Source organism: Desmodus rotundus, chromosome 2 (assembly GCF_022682495.2).
Source record: "Desmodus rotundus isolate HL8 chromosome 2, HLdesRot8A.1, whole genome shotgun sequence".
Taxonomy (NCBI): Eukaryota; Metazoa; Chordata; class Mammalia; order Chiroptera; family Phyllostomidae; genus Desmodus; species Desmodus rotundus.
The window spans coordinates 42,352,234-42,373,678 of record NC_071388.1 but is presented as its reverse complement, the minus strand read 5'-3'; the positions used below and the strand labels follow the sequence as shown (position 1 = coordinate 42,373,678).

The following is a 21,445-nucleotide window of genomic DNA, read 5'->3' as shown; positions in this document are numbered from 1 at the left end:
AAAAAAAAAAACCAATAGAAAAGATCAATGAAACCAAAATCTGATTCTTTGAAAAGATAAACAAATTTGATAAACCTTTAACCAGACACATTAAGACCAAAGAGAGAGACAAAAGTCAGACAGAGAAAGACAAAAACCATATGATTTCACCGACATGTAGAATCTAAAAACAAACAAATAAACAAACAAATCAAAACAGAAAGAGACTCATAGATACAGAGAACAAGTTGATGGTTGCCAGACGGGAGGGCGTTTGGGGGAAAGGATTAAAAAGGGGAAGAGATTAAGATGCACAAATTGCCAGTTATGAAACAAGTCATGAGGATGTAGATTATAGCATAGGGAATAAAGTTACTGATATTGTAATAACTATGTATGGTGTCAGATGGGCACTAGGTTTATCAGGGTGGTCACTTCATAAGTTACGTAAATGTCTAATTGCTCACTATGTTGTACACCGAAACCAATGTAATATTGTATTGTATGCCAACCCTAATTGAAAAGCAAAATGAGAAGTCATGGGTGACCCAGCTCCTCTTCCAAGATGCCCTCCCAAATTGCTATGTTAGCAAAATGGGTAGAGAATAACATACCTTTTAAGATTTTACTTATTGTAAAATGCTCCCAGATATCTTCCTTTTATTGGTGATCTTCATCACAGTATCAAAGTGGTGTTTCTCCCGCAAAACACCACAATTTTGATCCGACCAAGAAGTTGGATCAAAGGAGTTACAGCAGCTTTTAAGGCCGACTGCCTGAGGAAGACCTTTGCTCAGGCTGCTGCTGCAGCTGAGGAAGACACATATGATTCTGGAAGATTACAACATCTATGACTGCATCAAGAGCCTTGCTTAGGTTTAGGGTGATGTCACCAAGGAGTGCGTGAGTAGCAAATGGAAGGAGACACTCAGGAGGTTGTCCGTGACTGCAAAAGATTTGCCAAGAATGCGAAAGTTGCAAAAATCAACAAGGCTGTGGTTGAGATGGCAATCAACAACTTCAAGCTGAGTGTGGGCGAGGATGACTAGAGGAGCTCCTGACCCGGCTGCTGAGGAATTGACTGATAGTGAGTGGTTGGAACTGGAATAGGTGCACATCGGCGAAGGATAGTCAAGAGAAAAGGACACTGCAGAAGCAAAAAGAACCCCTGGAAAATTCACACTGAAGGGCTTAGCAGAAGCTTTTGCAGACCTTGACAAGCTCTTTAAAAAGTTTGAAAATGTGGACCCCAACACCAAAAGGTTTTCATTAATAGAGAGGAATGTTTGTGGTGCATTTTCTGCTTACAAGCGTATCTGTGATGATAAAAAGAAACAAACCAAGCAAACCACCATGCACATATTTATGTAAAAGGTGACATCTCTTTGAGAAGAGCCTCGGGCAGCTCCTTCAGGAGATGCTCCAGAAGAAGGCATTGCTATCCTAGGAGAGGACTGCTCCATGCATGTTGTTGCTCTGGAGACCCTCCGGTGGGACAAGATGTGATGCGGAAGACATTGGTTAGTCTAGGCCTCACCCTTTGTAGTTCTAGATTGTGTGTGTGTTTGTGTCTTAAATTCTAACAAAAAAGAGTGAGCAGTAAAAAAAATAAATAGAAAAAAGCTTATATAATAAAGACATAAAGAAAATATGTTGTATAGCTGTACAATGTATTTGTGTTTTAAGCTAAGTATTACAAAAGAGTCAAAAAGATAAAATTTAAAAGTTTGTTAAGTAAACAAGTTACAGTAAACTAGGGCTAATTTACTATTGAAGAAAGAAAAATAATTGTGTCTAAGCGTAGTGCAGCCTGAGTGCACAGTGTTTATAGAGCCTACAGCCACGCACAGTGATGCCCCAGATTTTCACACTCACTCACTACTTGCTCACTGACTCGCTCAAAACAACTTCCAGTCCTGCAGGCTCCACTCATGGTTAGTGCCCTATATAGTTGTACTACTTTTTATCTTCTATGCCACATTTTACTGCACTTTTTCTATGTTGAGATACATAAATACTTACATTGTATTGCAGTTGCCTGTGGTATTCAACACAGTAACATGTTGTATGGGTTTGTATCCTAGGAGCAATAGGTTTACACCTTGTAGCCAAGGTGTGTGGTAGGCTATCCCACCTAGGTTTGTGTAAGTGCACTTTATGATGTTTGCACAACGACGAAATCACTTAATATGAGGAACCATTCCACACGTGGGAAATGTGGCCCAGCCCCCACTCAGAAAAGCCAGTGGGGAGCGAGGTTGGCGGGCAGGACCCATGCCCACAGATAGGTTCTCCCGTGGGGAATCAGGCCTGCATTGTACCTACACTGCTATGAGACTTGCTTTTGCTAAAACTTCCTCACCCTGGATTGAGGCAGCTGATGTTTACTGAGTATCTTTAACTTCTTAAAATCTGAGCTAGACTTCCAAGTATGGAGCATAACCGGTTTCGACCACTTCTCCCTTTACATTGCAAATATCCTTCTTTGATGTATTTAGCAACATCCTCTCCTTTGTCTGTAAAAGATAACCACCCAAAACAAACCTATGCATAGTAAATGAGGACCATCCTTGATGTAAGGTGCCTGGAAAAACAATAAAAGCCTGTCCAGGCGGGGATCGGGGTCCTCTCTCTGACTTAGAGAGCCCCTGTGCAGCCCCCTTTTCTCCCCAGGATTTCTGTAGTCCGTTTGTATTTGTCTATTGCTGCCACAACACAGGATCCTGCGTGCCGGGATCCACATCGACCTAACAACATGTTCCTCAGAATGTGACCCTGTTGTCAAGGACTGTAGAGCAAAACATACGGTAAGGTGAAGTGCCATGTTTGGAGAGCAAGGGAAGATACAGTGATGGTTCTAAGATATTCGAGAGATTAATTGTCCTCTGTGTGTCCACTCTTAATTTGAGATTATCTCATCATCTCTTCCATACACTATAAAAATTATCAACTGAATTTGCAGGAGTGCATCAATTGTCCCTAGGACTCGCTAATTAGTGAGTCCTAGAAGGATAAAATGTTGGAAGGAGTGTTTGAGACAAGCTTCTGCCAGCCAACCGTTTTGCAAATGAAGATGCCAAGAATGCCTCAAAACTGGAAAGCATTATGAATTCTTTACTTCGGAAATTAGAATAACAGCAAAAATGAAGAAACAAGAAACCATAGGTCAACCATTTTAACTTCTATACCAGGAATAACCGAGAGCACTGCTCTTGAAAAGGGAATTTCTAAGACTACCGAAGATCACAGAGTAACTGTCAAGAAACGTAAGTGATCCTAAAGAGTAGTTTGATTTCCTTCAGTAAAAAGTCCCATATGCGGTATGCCAGTGGCCTTCGTATTAGTGTTTGGAATTAGACATTTGAATTATGGTGACCAGTGGTGTTGGTTTTCCTGGGACTGCCCCAGGTTTAGCGCTGGAAGCTCCCCAGGGAACTCCTCATCCTGGACAAACCGGGATGGTTGGTCACCCTACTTTCGACTCAGTTCTTATGGCAAATTCTTTTTTCACAACGTGAATTTGTTTGATTCTTTCGGTTTTTAAACTGAGTTACAATTTACATATAGTATACAGATCTCAACTGTATATTTCAACGAATATTTACCTGTTAATATACCATATAATTTTAGAAAATGCCACATTCACCACAAAACTTTTCTGGTATTTTTGGGTCAGAACACATTTACCTCTTTCTTCTGTGTTCAGTCTGCTCTTAAACAAATCTGAGCTCTTAATTTCAGATATTGATGTCTTGTAAATACAAAGGTCCATTTGATTCTTTATTATAGATTTTAGTTATTCTCTGTTGAAATAATGCATCTTTTAATCCATTTTGTTTATTTTTCCTCTTTAGTGTATTGATCATAGTTATTTTGAAGTTTTTTATGCCACCTACAAGGACATCTTTGAGGCTGTATCTGTTGACTATTTTATCTCCTGATTATTGGTTACTTTTCCCTGTTTCTCTGTAGTTGTATTAATTTTTTACTTTATGCTGCACATAGTGGGTGATGTGTTGTGGGGGCTCACGAACAATATTGAACGTCGATTTGACAGGCAGTTAAATCACTGGTGGATCACCTTGGTCTTTCTGAGGCCTGGTCTTAGGTTTTCTCAGGGCAACCGCATTTCGGTTTTGTCCCTACTCTTACGGTGTCCCCTTAATCCCATGGCAGTTCTTACGGTGTTGCGTTTACCCTAGAGTATGGCCTTTATAGAGTTCCGCCTGCATGACCAGGGTGTTCGTCAAGGTCTGTCTCTTCTGGGGGGGCCTACACACCAGTTGTCTCTCCCCACAGCTGGTGAAACTTACAACTGATGTAAGTTTCATCGTCTCTCCTCCCCGTTCTCGCCTGTGCCGTTGCTCTTCTCTGCCAGTCTGCTGGGGTCTTACCTGAACTTATGAGGCCCAGGAATTAACCAAGCATTAAAGAGGAATGAACATGAAGACTTCTGGGGTTCCCCCTCTGAGGCCTTCCTTCTTGACAGCCACCCCCTCAACACCTGCCACTTTTCCATTTATAATCTCCAGTCCCGGCCTCTTCCCCGCAGTGAGACCACTGCTGCTCAAACCGTTTCCTGGACAGCGTTCCCAGCGAGAGAACCCGGGCCAGTGTGGGGCTGTGAAAATGGTCGGCCCGGCGGGGCTTACTTCAGATCAGCTACTTATGTTTTCATGCAGGTTTTGCTTAGATCTTCTGCCTTATTCACATACAGATACTTTTTAAAGTAAAGCTCACCTTTCACCAATATTAGGGAGTTACTGAAGGTTTATTACAGGGCAGATACTTTTCATATACTTTGTGTTTTATAATCTCTATAACGAGCACGTAGGAAATAGCTCTGGCTGGTGTGGTTCAGCTGGTGTGAACCAAAGGGTCTCTGGTTCGATTCCCAGGGCACATGCCTGGGTTGCAGGCCTGTCCCCAGTTGGCGTCACGAGAGAGGCAACCACACATTGGTGATTCTCCCCCTCTCTCGCTCCCTTCCTCTCTCTCTAAAAATAAATAAATTAAATCTTTTTAAAAAAAGAAATAATAAAGTAGTACTTATACAGTATTACCAGGTGCCAGGCATTGTCCCGAACATGTTATATATCTCATTTAATATTTTACATATTCATTTAATCCTCACATCAATCCTATAGATACACACTATTATGGTTCCTATTTTACAAATGAGGCGTCTGAGAAACTAAAGACTAAGTAATGTCCCTTCCAAAATACACAGTCTGTAAGTAGGAGTAGCCAAGTCTTCCAACCTTGGCACTCTGGCTTCAGCAAATGTGCATTTAACCACCTCACTGCTGAGGGCATTGTTCTCATTTTACAGGTAAGGAAACTGGCTTTAGAGAGGTTAGGCGATCTCCCCAGCACCTCAGTGCAGTAAGTGGCAGCACTAGGATTTGCACCGGGCTCCAAAGCCCTTGTTTTTTCCTCTGTACTTCCTCCCAAAGAGAGAAAAAAAAAGTTTACTCTTTCCGGACTTTAGTTTAACAGGATTTCATGGAGTATTGTGGGGATTTAAGAGGAGACCAGACAGCTTCCTTTTGGTCTTAATGAAGATATCTTCTCATGCTTACGGTTTGCTGGCCGATTCTGGCCAGGGTCTGGGAGGGGATGGTTTTCCCCATTGACGTGTGTTCATTCTGAACGCCTCTCAGAATGGCTCCTAGGAGGGGATATTGGTGGCTCCGGGAATGCCAGTTTTGGGCACGGAAAGATGGCAGAGCTCAGCCTTGAGGTCCTCTGCTGACACTGGGGCATGTGGCGCTCACCCGACATGCGCTCCTTCAGGCAGGAGCACGTGTGCCCTTGGGTGTGTCATGCGTGTGCCAGCCAGAAACAGAGGCCTTGCGAGGGCTTAGAACACCAACTGTCTCTGTGCTGATAAGGCTGCCTGGTGAGATGCGGAGAGGAGGCTGGTCGCATTGTCAGGGAGGTCAGGCCAGGTACCCCCTTTGCCGTGCCAGGTTCTCACACCCGACCCTGGAGGGCCATGGAAGCTGTAGAGCGCCCTCTCTGTGGGACCCACCCAGAACCCATGTGTCTCTCCTGGTCTCTGATACTGATACCGACCCCCCTTTTTTGCAGTGTGGAGGCTGCCGGCATTGGATTCGTCATTGTTATCGACAGACGAAGGGACAAGTGGAGCTCCGTAAAAGCATCCTTGACACGAATAGCTGTAAATATTTATTTTTGTGCTTTTTAAAATAAAACTAATTTAAATTGTCTATTCAATTATTTCACATCAAAGTCACCGGAAAAAGGCAGTTATTTTATGCCAAATTTTGGGAAGGTCTTTGTTGTGTCTACCCATATCCCCTCCGGCACCTAACAATCACCACAGAGAATTCCTGATCATGTCAAAGGCTTCCTGAATCTCTCTCCTTTATTCATTTCTGTGGTCACTGAAGAGGGGTAGGTAGAGAGTGCTGGGAAGTTAATACCCCAGGAGTGACCTACAGCTATGGAGTCATGGAATTTGGTGAGTAAATACCCCTGGTTCAGTGGGACAATTCTGAGGTATTGTCCATACAGTGTCTTGGAGGGGTCAGCCTCCTTGCCCACAGCAGTCGCCCCTCACTGATACATTGGCTCTCTAGCCATCAGTGTCTAACCCCCCACCCACTTCCTCACTGTACTTCCTGGGATCACCTCCTCAATAAACTCTTTATACCCAAATCCTTGCCTTAGGGTTTGCTTTGGGGGTCACCCACTTTAAGACAGTCTTCATTTCAGTATTCATATTATTTTTTTATATATTAGAAAGATACTGGCTAAACCAGACAAAATGATATTTAAGTAGCTTGATGGATGGTGTGCTTACTTTTAGCATTAAATCGTACAACCTTGGATGGGTTTCCTTTTTATCTTATTAGCCTGATTTTTGACCCCCGTTTGTTGCCTTTTAGCAAGTAGATGTGTCCTTTCTCTGGAGGGACCTCAGACCAGAAAGCTCAGTCAGATGGGCAGGCAGAGACACCTCAGGGCAAACCACACCAGCATTTCCACTGAAGCATGGGCTCCCCGGGACAGTTGGGACTGGCTAAAAAGGACGGGATGTGGTAGGGTGGCAAGGTGTGTGTGGAGGCGGGGACAGGAGAGGGACGTTTGAAACCGCGCGTACGCCTACCTGCAGAGGCAGTCCCACGTGCAGAAGTGCACATGAGCAGAGTCTCTCTCAGATCACTCTGGAGCCGTGGCCGGGCACAGAGTGCCCCAGCTCATCTGTCCTGCCCTGACATAACAAATGGTTAGGGCCTTGCATGTCAAAGACGGTAGGAGGGAAGTCTCCCTTCCTTTGCGCCTGGACTGTTGTGTCCCTTTGGTTTAGTTTTGGTTACAGGATTTTGGGGGGGTCACTCCAAAGATGGTTGATGCCATGAGGATTCGTACACTTGAGAGTCCCGTGACTATTCCAGAGGTCTGACCTCTAGAGAGTCCTGATTTCCCAGGGTCCACGGAGAACACTTGAATCATCTAATACTTGAGCCTCATTTGTCCAAGAATTACACTGATCACTATGCGCAACATTTAGTGTAGTGTGGGATCCCTGGCTACCACTCAGAATCTCTTTACGTACTTATTGAAATTGCAGATACCTGGACTTCATCAAAGTCCTGATGAATCAGAACATTCCAGGTCAAAGGGCAGATTTTTTTTTCCTAACCAGCACCTCAGGAGGTTGCTTTTGGGAACCACTGGAAGAATAGAAAACCATGAGCAAAGGGAGACTTGTACTCCCAACTTTGCACTATGTTGTTCTGTGAATCTGCGCTATCTCATTTCTCAGGACCTCACCAAGATGAACACAATATTTCCTGAAAGCAACCTAGAAGTATGTGCATCAAGAACCCCAAAATACTAGGTCTTTGACTCAGTAATTCTTCCAGGAAGCTATCCTAAGAAAGTGTTCCAAAACGTGAATAAAAATGTTCCTTTTAATGTTATTTATAATAGCAAAAGTACGAAAATGCCTAAATCACTAGCAATAAGAGATAAATAAATTTTGCACCCATGAAATATAATATTTCCAAATAATTTTTAATAAATAACAAGAATAAAAGCTCATGGTGTTAATATTAAATGAAAAGGTGGGTCACAAAATATTTCTACAATATAAGTTTAACCATGATAAAAATGTTTAAGCAGAGAAAATAGCCTATAAGTAATTACATTAAAATACTAAAGATAGCTTTGAGATCATAATTGGTTTTCTTTCTCTACTGTATAATTTTATTTCCCAATTTTTCTATAAAGAGTATGAATTATGTTTATAATCAGAAACATTTTTGTGTGTTTATTTGGTTTAGTTTGTTTCTTAAGGAGAGGTTGGGATGATCCAATCTCTAAGATCTCTTTCAGCTCTCAAGTCCTGTGAAATACGTTCTAATTCTTTGGCATCCATGGTGTCTATGCTAACTTGGTCGTTTGTAATCTCAGGCAAGAGGAGACCCAGGGATGTGATATTCGCCCTGACGCTTTTCGTGATCCTTCCAGGTGGCGTTTCCAGGCAACTTGCAGCTCATATTCATCCTTCGTCCATCTCGCTTCATCCAGAGGGCGCTCACTGACATTGGCGTTAAATACTATCGAGATGAGTTTAAAATGAAAGTACCGGTAAGCATGACTTTTATCTTGTCTTCATTTGGTTAGGGCAAGTGGGGTGGAGGGTGTGGGAGCTGGGCTTTTAGGAAGGTAGGACTCCACAGGTAGAGAGGGAGAGAAGGCCACCTGGGCAGAGGGAACAGCATGTGTGAGGACATGGAGGCAGGAAGTAGACACTTCATGTGAGGTTGGCTCATGGGGAAGCCCCTTGTTGGAACACATGTAGGATAAACTTTTGGAAGAAAAGGTAAAATACATGGAATCAGTCTTACATGTAAGGATGAAGGGTGTGGGTTGTATGCAGTAGGAAATGGGGAGCCAGTGAAGGTGTTTGAGTGGGGAAGTGACTTGGGGAGGTGGTACTGGAGTCATATAAATCTGAAGTGGTGTTCCAGACTGTAGAAAGAGATGGAAGGATGGAGAGAAACTGTGGTGGTACAGGTGAGTGAAAAAGATCTAAAATAGGGGGGTGACATAAATACAGGCAATTGTAGAAAAAACCCAACATTGTGATACTCATAAAAATAAATTAAATTAAAAAGACAAAATTAAAATATTTACCTATAACTTTGGCAGAGATGTGAGGAAAACTACTTTCATACTTTGCTGACAGGAATGAAGTAGGTAATGAACAATATGAAGGATTAATTGGCAGCATTTATCACAAATTAAAATGTACACTTTCTTTGACCTACCTATACGAGTTATTCTACAGATACTCTCATACATGTGCACAAAGCCACACATACAGTGATATTTATTACCAAATTGTTTGTAACAGTACATGATTGGAGGTAACTTAGTGCCCAACAACAGGGGCTGGTTAAATAAATTATGGCATACCCAATCGTTTTAAATACTTTGCAGCTACTGAATGCAGTAAGGTATGGTAAAATCACAGTGGAAACAGTTGGCCAGTCCCTTACAAAGTTAAACATATACCTAACCTCTGACCCACCCAAGAGAAATTAAAACACATGGTCACAAAAAAGCATGCACAAGAATGTCCCTCAGCAGGTGAATGGAAAAAGAAATTGTGACATAGAAAAATAAATACTGTAATATTTCACTTACATGTGGAATCTAAAAACAAACAAATGAATAAATAAAACAAAACAGAAACAGACTTGTAGACACAGAAAATAAACTGATGGTTGCCAGAGGGGTGAGGGTGGAGCTATCAGTGATAAAGGAAGGGGAATAAGAGGTAGAAACCTTCGGTGACTAAATAGGTAAGTCACAGGGTTGTAATGTATAGCCCAGGGAAAATAGTAATATCATAATAGCTTTGTACAGTAACATGATTACTAGACTTGTGGGAATACACTGTAAGGTATATTAATGTCTCATCACTATGTTGTACATCTGAAACTAATATATTGCATGTCAACTATACTTTAACAAAAAATAAATTTAAAAAAGAAATTGTGGCATATTCATATAATAGAATAACATTAAGCAATAAAAAGGGTTGAAGTAATGATACATACAACAGCAATGGATACATCTCAAAAATGTTCTCTGGAGAGAAAGAAGTTAGACATTAGCAAGTACACACTCTGTAAGTCTTTTTATGTAAAGGTCAGGAAGAGGCAAACCAAGCTGTGGAAGAGAAAACCAGACAGTGGCTGCTGCTAGGGGCGAGGAATAGTGCGGGTCGATTTGAAGGAGGTACAAAGGGGCTTTCTGGGAAAATGTGCTATATCTTGACTGGATGGTGTTACATGTGTGTATACATTTATCAAAACTCAATTAACTCTTTCGTTAAAATCTGTGCATTTTTAAAATGCAAGTGGTATCTCCATTAAAAATGAAAAAAAAGAAAAATATATAAGATAAATCTGTGGTGTTATAGAAGAGTTTCTAATATATATTTTTGTTTTAGTTGGAGATAATTTCAAACTCAAAAAAACTTCAAGAATAAGAATAGTACAAAGAATAGTTCATGCTCTTTACCCAGATTCATTTACCTACTGTTAACACTGTATCCCCATTTGCTTTATTATTTATTATTTGCTTCTATAGATGTACACATCTATATATTGCATATTATATGTATACATAGGTGTGTACACCTATATATTACATATTATATTAATATAATCAATACTTGTATTTTTACATTGATGTATTATATAATACATGAATGCATATATACTTCAAATACAAAACGTATATTTATCCTTACATAGTATAAATAACATATTACACACATGTTACATAATACAGAGGTAGATATACATGTAAAACACACACACACATGTGTACATAGTAAATGATTGAAAACAACCTCATGCACAACTACAGGGGCGGGTTAAATAAATTAAGGTCTGCCCAAACAATGAAATACTTTGATAACACGTACTGTGTATGTAAATACTTTAAGAAGTATATATACATATAAAAATGTGCACACCCTGTAGAAACCCTTGCAGCTATAAGGACATTGATCACAGGACTATAGGTGCGTGTACACACGTGAGAGGTGAGTATGCATGTGCGTGCAACAGGATCCGGTCTAGAACCAGGTAGTGCATTTAGGTGTCATGTCTCCTTGGTCTCCTTTAATCGAGACCATTTCCATAGCCTTTCTTTGTCTTTGATGACATTAACAGACCCTTAAACAAATAAAACTCACCTCATCTGGAGCCATGTAATGGTTTCTCGGGAGTCGCCTCGGTCTACGCATTCCCAGCTGGAATACTTCCTCATCGACGTCCTGTCCTCTTCAGGGTGCCACCTGTGCGGGCCCACAGAGTGTGTCTGCTCCTCGCTGGTGGTGTTAATTTTGATGCCCTAGTCGAGGTGGTGTCCAAATGCTCAAGCGTATTATGATGTTTTCCTTGCAGGGAACAAATAATCTTTAGAGAGACACTTTTAAGACCATACAAGTATCCTACTCTTAAAAAAAACCTCCTTTCTGTATTTAATAACCATTGATGATTCTTACCTGAAACAACCATTATTATTGGTTGCAAAATAGTGATTTTTCAGTTCTAACACTCTCTTGACATTTGCTAATCAGAATTTGGTTTTCTATTGTAAGGTACAACTTTCCCTTCTCCCCTAGTTATTTATTTGTCTGTTATCATTATGGATTCTTATTTTTCAATGATTTACAATTCATTACTATCCTTAATTATTTTGGTTCTCAAATTGTGCCAGGTTTGGCCAGTAGGGGCCACTTTACGCTGTCTCCTATGTTCTTGTGATTTTTGCCCTTGTCATTTTTTTTTAAAGTATTTTCTTACTTTCTGTCCTCACATGATGTTCTAGCCTCGCCCCATATGTAATGCAAAAGCCCTAATCCAGCCCTGTAGTTAGCCCTGTCTTGGAGGAGCCCTAGGTTTTTGTAGTGGTAAACTCGACCGAGGTCCAGATGCTGGGTGTCCTGTTACTACACAGGTCTCTTTACTTCTAGGCCCTTTCAGGAGAGTATATACGTATGTGCGCACATACACACAAACACACACATGTGTAAGCACACACACATGTATATGAATATGTGAATCATAGAGTTCACACTGATACCTTACATTGTAGTCCACCTGACATGTATTTTTAAGTGGGATTAAAAGCTAAGGGAGACTAGCATGTAAAGTGTGTTCCATTTGAATAGGCAGGAGGGTCATATGTGGGATGGTACAGGAATAGGTCACACCGGGAAGGACATGTAGGATTTACAAGAAACTGGTGGAAGTAGTTACCTCCTGGATGTAGCAGTGGAGACCGAGGGTAGGGTGAGAGGAAGGCTATTTTTCTACTTAGATAGACTCTTTCTGTGTTTGGATTTATTACCATCTACACGTACGGTTTGTTCAAAAGAGCAAAAACCCCCACTTTAATTGAAATTGCTCTGAGAAAGTATTTAACCCATCTCAGTGATAACTGACCATCTCCGACAAAGGATTTTTCTCATTTTTTTCTCCTTGCTTTTCACCCTTATTTTTCCTCTTTTGGGTTCCATTTTATATTAATAATCAAGTTTATTAAAATACTTTCTTCCTATACTTTGGTCTCAAAATGAACTTCTGATTCTATTTTAAATACTTATTTTAAAATATCTAAGTGTTAAGGGAAATGTGAGCCACAAGTTTCTTATTCTATTTTTCTAAATTGAGTAATAATTAAGATTGGGGAAGAAATTATGACTTACAAGAGGTTAATGAATTTGTCATAATTTTCATGAGCTTTCTTTTCCCCCTTTGGAGATGAAGAGCGGCCAGTTGCTTGTGGCCACTGCAAATGGTCTGGAGTTTGAGCGGAGTGTTTGTCCAAATGCCGCATGTGCTTGTGTCCCTGGTCGTGTATAAAACACGCCTCTCCCAGTGTTAACGCGTAGACAGAAACATACATGATTCATGTCCCGCTTCTCATGTGGCGCATCCACACTAAAGACAGAGTGAACACCGACTTTATCTTGATGCTGTGTCTTTAGCTACTGCTGTTTGTGGTGGTGTGTCAATTCCCTACCCCTCATACTTTTAATTGTAAACTAAAATCAACTTTTCAGAAAACCCTCAATCACCCAAACTATTGACACATTTAGCAGGGTATCTGTTAATGGAAAGTTTTTCCTGTAGGCTCCTATTTCACCTTACAGAGAAGATTGTCTTCCCCTTACAGCTCAGACATGCTACAGAATTCAGAGTCCTAGGTTACCATGCTTGATGTAATCAAACTTCGAAATATATTTGGTTTTTGAAATGTTCAGGCTGTTGGTCGTCTTCTTTCCTTTGTTTTGAAAACATGGATATGATATTAGCCCTTTGCTTTGTAGCTCCCTGTCCTCTCTTATTGTAACATCTACCTGCTCGCTTCTACCTGTATTTTCACAGGTTGAGTGAGGGGAAAGGAGTTTATTTCACATGACTCTTATGAGATTCAGGCGGACCACGATGTAACGGTAGTTAAGACACTTAGCCTTGCTGTACCTTTACCCAAAGAGAGGGGTGCTTTGAAATAGCAAAGGGTCTCTGAGTGCCGTGCCAGTTGCTGGCACGTATCTATTCTAGAACAGCAGTACCCATAGCAGCCTCATAAAGTTTTTATGTGAAGTGGCTGGAGCGGTCTCATAAACCCCTAAAGAGGCTATGATGTGCAAATTGGTTTCTTAAAATGGAGCGTGTGACAGAATATAGGAAATGCTTCTTGCATAATTAAAAGATCACACATCTCAAAAGAACAGCTCCAAGCAAATAAAGATAAGAACACACATGTATACTGAAAGGGAAAAAATATGGCATTATTAACCTGTAACAGCTGTTCTGAGAGTGTGCATGTTAAGTACAGTGCAGTCAAACGGGTGCTGCCCGGGGAGGAGACGAGAATGAGCTGGAAGGATGAAGTTCATTGTACTCATAGGCCCAGAGAGGGGGTCACACAGGCCCACAGGGAACGCCAGGTCTGGCCAGAAGGCAGAAGCAGGATGAAGAGAAAAGCCTAGTAGAGTCCTTTCTGGGGTTTTCATGGGAAAGACGAGAAAGCAGAGTCCCGGCAATTGTGGAACGCACGCCTGCCTCTCCCTTGCAGGAGGTGGGGTGGACGTGCCTCCTCGCAAGATAGGCTTCTGAAACTGCAGGCTGTGGGGCGAAGTCACTTCTGCCCGATACCACGTTTCATAACGCTATTTTTTTTAAATTCCAAGTGTTACCGTAATGTTCTAAGAAAAATCATTTTTTACTTTATAATTTCTTGTTATGTGTCCTGTAATTTCTAATTCTAGAAAGACTAAAAATCTTTTTGAAACTCCCAAAATGAATTAAACATTTTGGATAGAAAGGTACAGACAGATTTAGGTTGTTTTTTCTTTTTGTATATCATAAAAATAATTCTTAAAATTCCCAAACTCCTGAAATGAAGGAGGAAGTCCTGGGCCCTGATGTAGTTAACAGAGTGAACTGTAGAAATCAAATCCCATGAACCTAAGTTCCTGGAAGGCAGGGCGTCTCATGTTTACTGTTTTATCCCTTGGAGCCTGACACTTATTAGATGTTCAATACACATTTATTGAATGAATAAATCAGTTTGTTTTTAACTTATAGACTTTGGGCCCTAACTTACCTTGTTTTCATTCCGAAGTGGACTTATCACTGGACTAACATATGATAATAGAAGAAAGCCTACATTATTACATTCTCTGACAAAGAATCGATTTTCAAAATAATCAACAAGAAGTGAAGAAATATAAGTTCATTAGATAAAGGCTTCAGAGGATGCACCTCAGAGATAGCAGTGAGCAGGGGCAGAGAGCCAGGACCCTGCCGGGGGGCGATTTGGAACGTGTCGTCTTCCTGCAGAAGTGTGGGCATCCACTCATCAGCACGCGTGTGTTCAGCAGCAGCATCGTTAATTTATGAAAACCCGATCCCTGTTACCTTCACGTCTCCTCCATAAAGATCACTTGGGGGCATGTCAACATTCCTCACGGGAGTGCATCAACACAGTGAATCTTTATTGAAATTTATGGACTTTAGGTGGGGAGAGGGGGAGACAGAGAGAAAGAAATATTGATTTGTTGTTCCACTTATTATGCATTCATTCATTTCCTGTATGTACCCTGACCAAGGATTGAACCCACAACCTTGGCGTATTGGGAAGATGCTCTAACCAACTGAGCTACCCGGCCAGGGCATGAGTCTTTCCAATACTTACTCCTTAGTAGGTCCTTATATTCTAATTTTATTTTGTTATTCATCAGCCCACCCTTTATTGGGGTTTTCATCACAGATTTTTAGGTGTCAGTACAGCATTTGATTTTGGTGGCTGAAGAATATACCTTAAGCTGGCAATTTTTGACAAAAATTCACTTCAAGCAAGACCTGACTTCTAGGTAGCTTAGATCTGAGCTCCCTGATCCGAGTCACCATTTTGTCACAGACCATTCAACATGCTGGCATTCTCTCAAAGGGGGAAATTGGAAAGGAACTTTCTCTGCTGGATATAATAACCGTTTTGGATATATGTCCAAGAAGGCAAAGTTGTGCTATTTAAATGTCAGTAGAATCTAGATGAGCTACTCTAATTATCTGTGAGGAATATATCATTTTTCTCCTTCTCCAGATTGTCCTGTTAAGTTCCATCTCTGACCTTCAAGGCTACATTGACAAAAGTCAACTGACAGAGGATTTAGGGGGGACTTTGGAATATCGCCACAGTCAGTGGATAAGCCATCGAACTGTGAGTACCAGCTTGTGCGCCCTTTTCAGAGTCTGCCCTTGTTTTCCAGGGGACGGGGGAGTTTGAGATCAACCGTGGGGAGGTCATCGCCTATGACTACCCAACCCTGGGAAGGTTGGATTTTCCAAGCCACGAGGGGGAGTGGGGGGACTAGGGTGAAGGGAAAAGGCTGGAGTTTCTCCTGCTGACTACCTTCAGCTCGGCTCCTTTTCTGGCATGGGAGTTTTAGGGGCTTGACTTAGAGGGCACCTGGGGAATTTCCAAAATACCAATACCCTGCTCTACCTCAGAGAAACTGATTTACATGCGTTGGGATGGGTCTCAGGCAGGTGTGTTTCACAAAATGCCCCAGATGGTTCTAATGTATAGACAGATTGAAAGCTGTGAAAGCACCTGACGTATATATATAGTGTTTCACTTTTCCCCATGTAGTGAAATTGGTGGTTATTCTGCTAAACTAGTAGGGTTGATAATACTGAGGAAAAAGTGAAGCTGAAACTCACCAAATAATGTGTTTCTATATAAAGTTGTCATTCCCCTTTCCTTGCTCTTTTAGCCCCCAGAGCCCTGAAAAAATTAAGTTTTCTAAGCAAAATGAAAAGCTCCATTCGCCACCCTTATGAAAACTTGTGGTATCAGCACATGTCTCTGTATCTGGTCACTTTGGAAACATGTTGCCCAGCACCTGAATGACGTTTAATTAGGTGTGAGAATTCACCTCGCTTTAGAGTGTAATGTTTTGAGATTTTTTTAAAAAGGAAATTTAAGAATTGAAATAGGTTTCTCACAACACAATTTCAAAGTGACAGATTCTAATCCCTCCCTCCCTTCTTTGTACAACACGTAATTTCAAAAAAGGCATGTCCCTTCCCCAAACCTGGAGGAGGGCCTGTGAACTGGGCAAGAACCCTTTAGGCTTCCCACCGGTTTTACCATAACAATGGTGACTCCAAGAGACTGTATAGAAGAAACAAAGCAAAGAAACCAACAAATAAGGAGTGTAAAGTTCTTCACAAACATGTAACTTCTACACAAGCCTGACTGTGGGATATGGAGGGAAGCTAATGTGGAACATCACACGAGCGTGATGAGGGTGTCCCAGGGTGCAGTTGCTCTAAATCGTATAAAACGCAGCACCTGGAGCGGTTCTGGGCTTGCTTTCTTCACTTGCTAGATTTTTCATACATTACTTCAAAAATGAAAAGAATTTTACTCTCTACCTGTCCTTTTTTTATTATGCTGTTCATGTTTTTCAAGCTGCCTTAGATTTTTTTTGAAATAACACAAACTTGCAACAACTGAAGAAAAAGAAATGAGCGCACCTTGACATCGTAGACGGAAGAGAATTTAGAGAGGTAAAGAAAACTGAGGTCACGAAGACTGATTATTTGAAGATGTGACCTGAGCCGACAGGCACATACACACCCCTCCCCCCAGGCCTAGCTTTTGTCCATGGTTTGTGTTTGCACATGGGTTAAACATAGTATAGTGAACTTTAAATAATACAACTAGTATTGAAACATCGAGACGTTATTTACATCCTTTTGCATGTTTTATGTATATATTTTATGTATACGCATATATATTGTAATTAGAAATATATATTCACAATATATATTATCATATCTTATGAATATGCAGATCCTTTTGTGGTAACAGTGTGCTTTCTGGATGTCACATCATTGAGACTCATAAAAAGTTAGGACTGAAAAAACCCTTAAAGATCATTGTTTTCAATCACCTTATTTTACAGGTAAGGTAACTGACTTTCAGAGTACAGAGGTGACTCATCCAAGGTCCTACAGTCAAGTAGTGGCAGAGCCAAGGCTAAGGCCAAGCTCTTTTTTGCCCCCCTCTGGGCATAAGGCCCTCTGTACCACCTCCAAGGTGATTATTCACTAGCCAGACCCCTGGAATCAAGTTTGCTCTTAGGGCCTCCACAGGAAACCTCTGGCTGTCCTCTCACTCCAGGGTGACAGGCGCAGGCCTCACACCCGACCCCCTGGGTCATTTCTGTTATTATTATTACATTTGTAAGGTGCCCTACTGTGTCCAAAGTCCTTTCACATTTGCTGTTCCTTTTGGTCCTCAACCCCCTGCAAAACCCCTACCCCTATTTTTCAGATGAGGACAGAGACTCAAAGGTGTCATATGGCTCGCCCAGGACCACACAGTCAGAGACGATCGGCCTCTGCAGACTAATTCAGGTTTTCAGCTCTCAAAGCCACATCTTTTGTTGATCTAGTTTTAAATCTAGTTTTATTAAATCTCATTTTGACTGCCAAGCGGTAACATTGTGTTTAAGAGTGCCAGTCCCAAGCCAGATTACCCAGGTTCAATTCCAGTTCTGCCACTTATTTTTTGTATGACTTTGGGAAAATTACTTAACCCCCATATGCCTCAGTTTCCTCATTTATAGAGCAGGGCAGTGATAAGAATAATACCTAATTGAGATGTGTTATAAAAGGTGGGGCATGTAAAGCAAAATACTGAATAATCTCATATTTTCTTATAATTCCCTGATAAATTGAAATTTTTGTTATTCATCATAGGCTATTAGTGAATGCAGCTCAAAGAATATCTTATATGGACATTAGATTGTGTGAAAGTAATAACACTTTGATGTACTGAAAAGACTTTTATAAAAGTTAGTGCTTATCTGATTTTTCAGGCCTAAAATACTCTGATGGTCAAGATCGTTGCTGATTCAAAACAAACTCGAGATACAAGAACACATTGAGGGTTGCCAGGTTGAGGGTGGTGAAAAGGTGAAAGGGGTTTATAAGTACAAATTGGCAGTTACAAAAATAGCCACTGGGAAGTAAAGTACAGCATAAGAAACATAGTTAATAATATAGAAATAGCTAGGTGCCAGCTAGGTGCCAGCTAGGTACTAGGCTTATCGAGGGGGTCACTTCGTAAATTATATAAATGTTTAATCCCTACATTGTATACCAGAAACTAATATAATATTGTGTCAACTGTAATTGAAAAGAAAAAAAACACGTTAAAGATTGTTGCTTTATCAGGGCTCGTGCCAGTAGGGGCGATTCCACCATAGCAATGTCTAAATGTGAAAGTGGTTGATGTGGAGAAGACTCGGGTTTAGACAGTGGGGGAGGTGGGTGCTGAGTCCTGGAACCCTGATCATGCTAGCGCCAGCCCTCGCCTCTGGCGTAAGGAAGGGACACCTTAGATCTGGCACATTCTTTATGATGTGTGTTTGGGTTTTCAGAAATGATGATATTTCTTTGGTAGTATAGGAACAGAGATAACTTTTTCCCAAATGAAAATCAGGTTGGCCTCTTCGCTCCGACCATTCACCCACTCGGCAGTTGTGTAGGCCACCGCTGAGACAGGCACAGTGCCACCCCCTGGGGGAAGAGATGAATGCGGCGTTGTGCTGCCCTTCAGGGGCAAAATTTTCTCAGCAGCAGAGGGAAGTGGGCGAGGCAGTGCCGGTCTGTCTGAGTAGGATGATTTGTAGGACTTGGGAAAGCCACCCCCGCATTCCACTAACTCTTCTGATGGTCAGAGCCACTTTTTCTAGGTTAGGCCAGGTGTTTCCTAAAGCACCCTGCTAGAATGCTGGTATCTCACCGTGGGTGTTAGCTGTGAGGTCACTAACTCATTAGCCGGTATTCGTTTAATGGCAGAGTGGGGTCTGTCCATAAGTGGAAGGGACACATAATAAGGTAAATTTTTGTAAAGGAGAAGAGAGAGGAAGAGGCCCCCCAGTCTCTCCCCACATGTGCCAGAAATGACTCTGTTAAACGTCACTAGTGACCTAATCACTGCATTCATCTTTTCCCTCAATGTTATATCCTCTCAATGTTCTTGGCTGCAGCCTGGCTGTGTGGATGCAGATGATGGGAAGATGGAGGGCAGGTAGGGGCTAGAAGAGAAGGAAAGTTTTAGTGGAGGGAGGGGTGAGTTGTTGCACTTTTCAACATTTTATCTAGTGTAAATCCTGAGTCAGATTTAGTGTTGCGTGTTCTTAAGGTAACGAACGTCCTTCTGAAATTGAAAGAGCTGACCTTGTTTGAATCCCACCTGCCTTCTTGTCTTATTGCCCAAATAATAGGGTCTTGGGCAATTCACTTGACCTGTTGAAGCTCCCTTTTCTACAGCATGGAGATAAAGCACCTCCCACTCTGGATTATTGAGATGACAGATAAACGTGTAGCACCAACTATATGTAATACATGGCCCATTGCCAGTACTCAGGGAATGGTAGTGGATTCTACTGTCCTTCCATTGATGACACATATTGGTGAATGTTAATCTCCCCTCATGGTTATGATTTTCTGACCTTCCAGGCCATCGAAAACTTTGCCTTGACATTGAAAACCACTGCCCAGAGGCTTCAGACATTTGGAGCCCACCTGGCCACGACAGAGCTTCCCAGAGGTGTGCCATCCACTGAAGAGCTTCTGCTGTCCCACACGAGGCAGCGGGACAAGCTGCAGGTGAGTGGTCGGTGGCCTCTCACAGTCCAGCCTCTGTGCCAGCAGACAGTCGGCCTCTTAGAGAAAGCTGGGCGCAGAATTGAGATCTCTTCCTCCTTTTTCTCCAGTGACTTGGAGGGTGATGAAAATGTTTTGGGAAAAAACATGAAATTATACAGTTTAAAGGGTAGATTTTGAGGTATATGAATAATATCTCAATTTAAAAAAAGAAAAGATCCTTGGGCCCATAGGCAGTAATAAAATAACTACAAATCCAATGCAGACATGTGCTTTTCTTAACCTGTTTATAACCCTGCAGATGTTCTTTCTCAGCAAAACAGCTCTTCCTGTTGTCTTATTCAAAGCTGGTCTTGGAGGCATTGCACAGAGACAGGCAATCTCCATTCCGAGCCCCAAAGGTGGCTGTCACCTCTTTGCTGGCTGGCTCACTTAGGCCAGAAACACAGGGTGCTGGTCTTACGCTCTTAGGTGCTTTAGTCAACTAAGACACTGTACCATGGGTTCATTTAAAGAGGGTAAGACTCTTGTTGTTGTTGTTGTTGTTGAAATAAGAAGTCGAACAGAGGCCTAATCTCACCACGCACGGGGAGAGAGTGGTCCTGAATTCAGTCATGTGATAGAGCAATGGTTACAAGTATGACTACTGCTTAGTATTCAGTGTTTGTTCCATTCAGTATTCATTCAATTTTGTATTCAGCGATAACAATTCCATTCATGTTACCAAGGTAACAAATAATCAGGAAGATAATCAGAATGACATAGGCCCTAGCAATAACTGTGTAGGCTTAGGAGGTGGTAAGGCCCCTCTGTTCAGGCACCCCTGCTAACACGGTGTTCGGAGTGTTGTGGAGCCTGCCGCCAGGCCCACAGCCTGCACCGCCTGGCCACCCACACGCCCTGCCCGCCGCAGCCCTGGGGCCTGAGCACGGGGGCCGCACCCTGGCCCCAATCTTCTCTCGGTGCATAAATTCACAGAGAAACATGAGTGGATAACAACAGAAAATGGTATTGGAAAAGTGGGAATCAGCAATTTTACACAGGGAGATTTGGGAGATGTTTACTATAGTCTGCCTGAAATTGGGACAAAATTGTACAAACGAGTTGAGTTTCATGCTTGGAAAGTGGGAACGCTATTAGTGAACTCCGTTCTCCTCTATCAGGAGAAGGAACTGGAACGAATACTCTTAATTCCAGGCCTTGTCAACACA

General features: G+C 41.8%; 1 protein-coding gene across 3 annotated transcripts in view; it reads left to right on the top strand.

Moving 5' to 3' along the window:
• The window catches only part of MCF2L2 (MCF.2 cell line derived transforming sequence-like 2), a 213,783-nt gene that overhangs the window by 45,143 nt on the left and 147,195 nt on the right, over positions 1 to 21,445 (top strand). For all 3 annotated transcript variants that reach the window (XM_053918126.2, XM_053918124.2, XM_053918125.2), the window contains exons 4-7: positions 6,073 to 6,163; positions 8,482 to 8,601; positions 15,652 to 15,768; positions 20,088 to 20,237. In XM_053918126.2, coding sequence (XP_053774101.1) covers positions 6,073 to 6,163; positions 8,482 to 8,601; positions 15,652 to 15,768; positions 20,088 to 20,237 — 478 coding nt within the window. The remainder of the gene's footprint in view (positions 1 to 6,072; positions 6,164 to 8,481; positions 8,602 to 15,651; positions 15,769 to 20,087; positions 20,238 to 21,445) is intronic.